The sequence below is a fragment of the Mustela nigripes genome, chromosome X (assembly GCF_022355385.1).
Source record: "Mustela nigripes isolate SB6536 chromosome X, MUSNIG.SB6536, whole genome shotgun sequence".
Taxonomy (NCBI): domain Eukaryota; kingdom Metazoa; phylum Chordata; class Mammalia; order Carnivora; family Mustelidae; genus Mustela; species Mustela nigripes.
The window spans coordinates 43,838,133-43,840,731 of record NC_081575.1 but is presented as its reverse complement, the minus strand read 5'-3'; the positions used below and the strand labels follow the sequence as shown (position 1 = coordinate 43,840,731).

The window sequence follows — 2,599 nt, the reverse complement described above, 5'->3', positions numbered from 1 at the left end:
TTCAAATATGATTTTAAGATTTAAATAATTAGAAAATTAATGTTTGCACATGTCAGAAAAAAGGAACAAATTTATCTCGAAAGGAACATTTTTCCAAATTTTTTCTAAAGTGCAATATTCTGGGGTGCCTGCGTGGCTCAGTGCGTTAAGCCTTAGACTCTTGATTTTTGCTCAGGTCCTGATTTCAGAGTGGTGGGATGAAGCCCTGCAAGGGCTCAGAGCTCAACGGGGAGTCTGCTGGATATTCTCTCTCTCCCTTTCTCTGCCCCTCCGCCCTAAAATAAGTAAATACAACTTTAAAAATTTAAAATAAAAAAACAAAGGGCAATAGTCTATGTACCAAATGAAAGTTCACATTCATACGATTTCATTGGCTGGCTCTAGTCCTTTCAATGGAAATTAAAAGCAACTGGTCAAGACTCCTCCCCCGACCGCCCAACCCATGAAAAAAAGCCTCTGTGGTTTTTATTAAAATTATTCCTTCGACCACCTCAAGAAGAGAAAAAGGACAAAAGAGCCCAGAGAGGTCAGAGGGGAAGCGCTCCAGAGAGCGGTGGGGTGACTGACTGGCAGACGCCGGCTGGTGGGCGGGGCGGGCGGGGAGAGAGGGGGGGGGGCGAGCTCGGGTGACGCGACGCTCACGTGATCGTCGGGGCGCAGATGTGGGCACCAGTCTGGGAGCCCGCCCTCTTCCCCTGCGGTCGGATCCGGAGCGGTCTGCAAGCTCCTAATTGTTGCTCCAGGTTCTTTGAGGTCAGTGTGAGGGCCTTCGTCGCCTCCTGCGGAACCCTGGAATGGGGGGTGAAGCACGAACACGGAGAGGCAAAAGGGTGGGGATGAGGTCCGGGTTGAGGGAAGCTGGCCGGAGTGTAGCTAGAGATGGGGGTGGGAAAATGGCTAAGGGGGAGCTAGCGACCAATCGGCGGAGGGTGGGCAGAGCGGACACCCCCTAGTACTCGTGTACCCTTTTCTCCCGCACCTCCGTCTCGCTGCCCTCCGTCCATTTTGGAGCCGGAGCTGGTGAGCTGGGGGGCGCCCCGCCAGCGAGACAGTGGAAATGAACCCTATCACTCTATGCGTAGAGAAAAAAAGTTGACCTTAAGGGTGGGGAGGCGACTTGCCTCTGGGGAGAAGGACGCAGAGATCCAAAATTAGTTTGGAAAACATCCTGGTCTGGCTCCCGAGGCGTGAAAAGAAATGGCGGCTAGGGTGCGGGGGGCGGAGGAGGTGGGGGAGGGAAACGTTGGATGAGGAGGGCCAGGGTTCGGGAAAGGGGCTGAGTCCCGGCGCATCCACCAAACGCGCAGCCCCTGTCTCCTGTCTGTATGCAGGTCTGCGTGTCGGTTCTCAGCACTCTGGAAGGCTAGAAAAGGAGGAGGAATCTGTTCAGAATCCCTGCAGGTCAGTGAAGGAGGGGCGTCTCTGGGCAGGGACCCAAAGGGGTGGGGAGTGTGGGGGGTACAGTACCAGCAGAATATGGGGCGTCAGTTTCCTGCTCCAAACGCATTTATACACACTCTGTCGTGCGGGCAAACGTAGAGAAAATGGCAGGGCTTGCGGGAGAAATGGTTGGCTCACATGTGTGAGGGGAGAGGGTGGGCAGAAAGCACACTTAAAAGCCGGCTCAGGTCAGGAGAACCCTGACAAGGGGAGAGATGCCTGTACTATTCGGACCTGCATTCCACCCTAAGCCCTCAGTTTCCCTTGTCTTCCCTTTGTTTCCTCTTCTCCCCAACCCAGGACAGGAGAAGGAGAGGGAAATCTCAACATGGAAAAACTCTGCAGTGAAAATGATGGAATGACTGAGAACGAAGAAAAGATGGAATACAAAGAACAGTCACAAGATGCAGGAAAGCCGGAAGTAGTCTGTACTATGGAAAACAAGGAAAAGTTAGAAAAAGAGACAATGACAGAAGATGAGGAGATACTAAAGGATAAAGAAAAGCCAGAGAGTGTGACACAGCCAAAAGATGGAAACCCGGAGAGCGAGGGAGAGCGGGAGAGTGAGGAAGAGCCGGAGAGCGAGAGTGAGGCAGAGCCGGAGAGCGAGGCAGAGCCGGAGAGCGAGGCAGAGCCGGAGAGCGAGGCAGAGCCGGTGAGCGAGGCAGAGCTGGTGAGCGAGGCAGTGCCAGTGATGAAGGCAATGCCGGAGAGGGAGGCAGTGCCCGTGATGGAGGCAGTGCCGGTGATGGAGGCAGTGCCGGTGATGGAGGCAATGCCGGTGAGCGAGGGAAAGCCGGAGAGCGAGGCAGAGCCGGTGACGGAGGCAGTGGCGGAGAGCAAGGCAGAGCCGGTGACGGAAGCAATGGCGGTGAGCGAGGGAAAGCCGGAGAGGGAGAGAAAGCCGGAGAGCGAGGGAAAGCCGGGGAGCGAGGCAATGCCGGAGAGCGAGGCAATGTGGGTGATGGAGACAATGCTGGTGAGCGAGGGAAAGCCAGAGAGCGAGGCAATGCCCATGATGGAGGGAAAGCCAGAGAGCGAGGCAATGCCCATGATGGAGGGAAAGCCAGAGAGCGAGGCAATGCCCATGATGGAGGCAATGCCGGTGAGCGAGGCAATGCCCATGATGGAGGCAATGCCGGTGAGCGAGGCAATGCCC

The 2,599-nt window shown here is 55.3% G+C and overlaps 1 protein-coding gene across 1 annotated transcript in view; it reads left to right on the top strand.

The window, feature by feature from the left end:
* The first annotated feature begins 642 nt into the window (after nucleotides 1-642).
* The window catches only part of TCEAL4 (transcription elongation factor A like 4), a 2,914-nt gene continuing 957 nt past the window's right edge, over nucleotides 643-2,599 (top strand). The window contains exons 1-3 of the mRNA XM_059386038.1: nucleotides 643-753; nucleotides 1,332-1,401; nucleotides 1,741-2,091. Of these exons, the coding sequence (XP_059242021.1) occupies nucleotides 1,769-2,091 (323 nt within the window). The 5' untranslated portion in view covers nucleotides 643-753; nucleotides 1,332-1,401; nucleotides 1,741-1,768. The remainder of the gene's footprint in view (nucleotides 754-1,331; nucleotides 1,402-1,740; nucleotides 2,092-2,599) is intronic.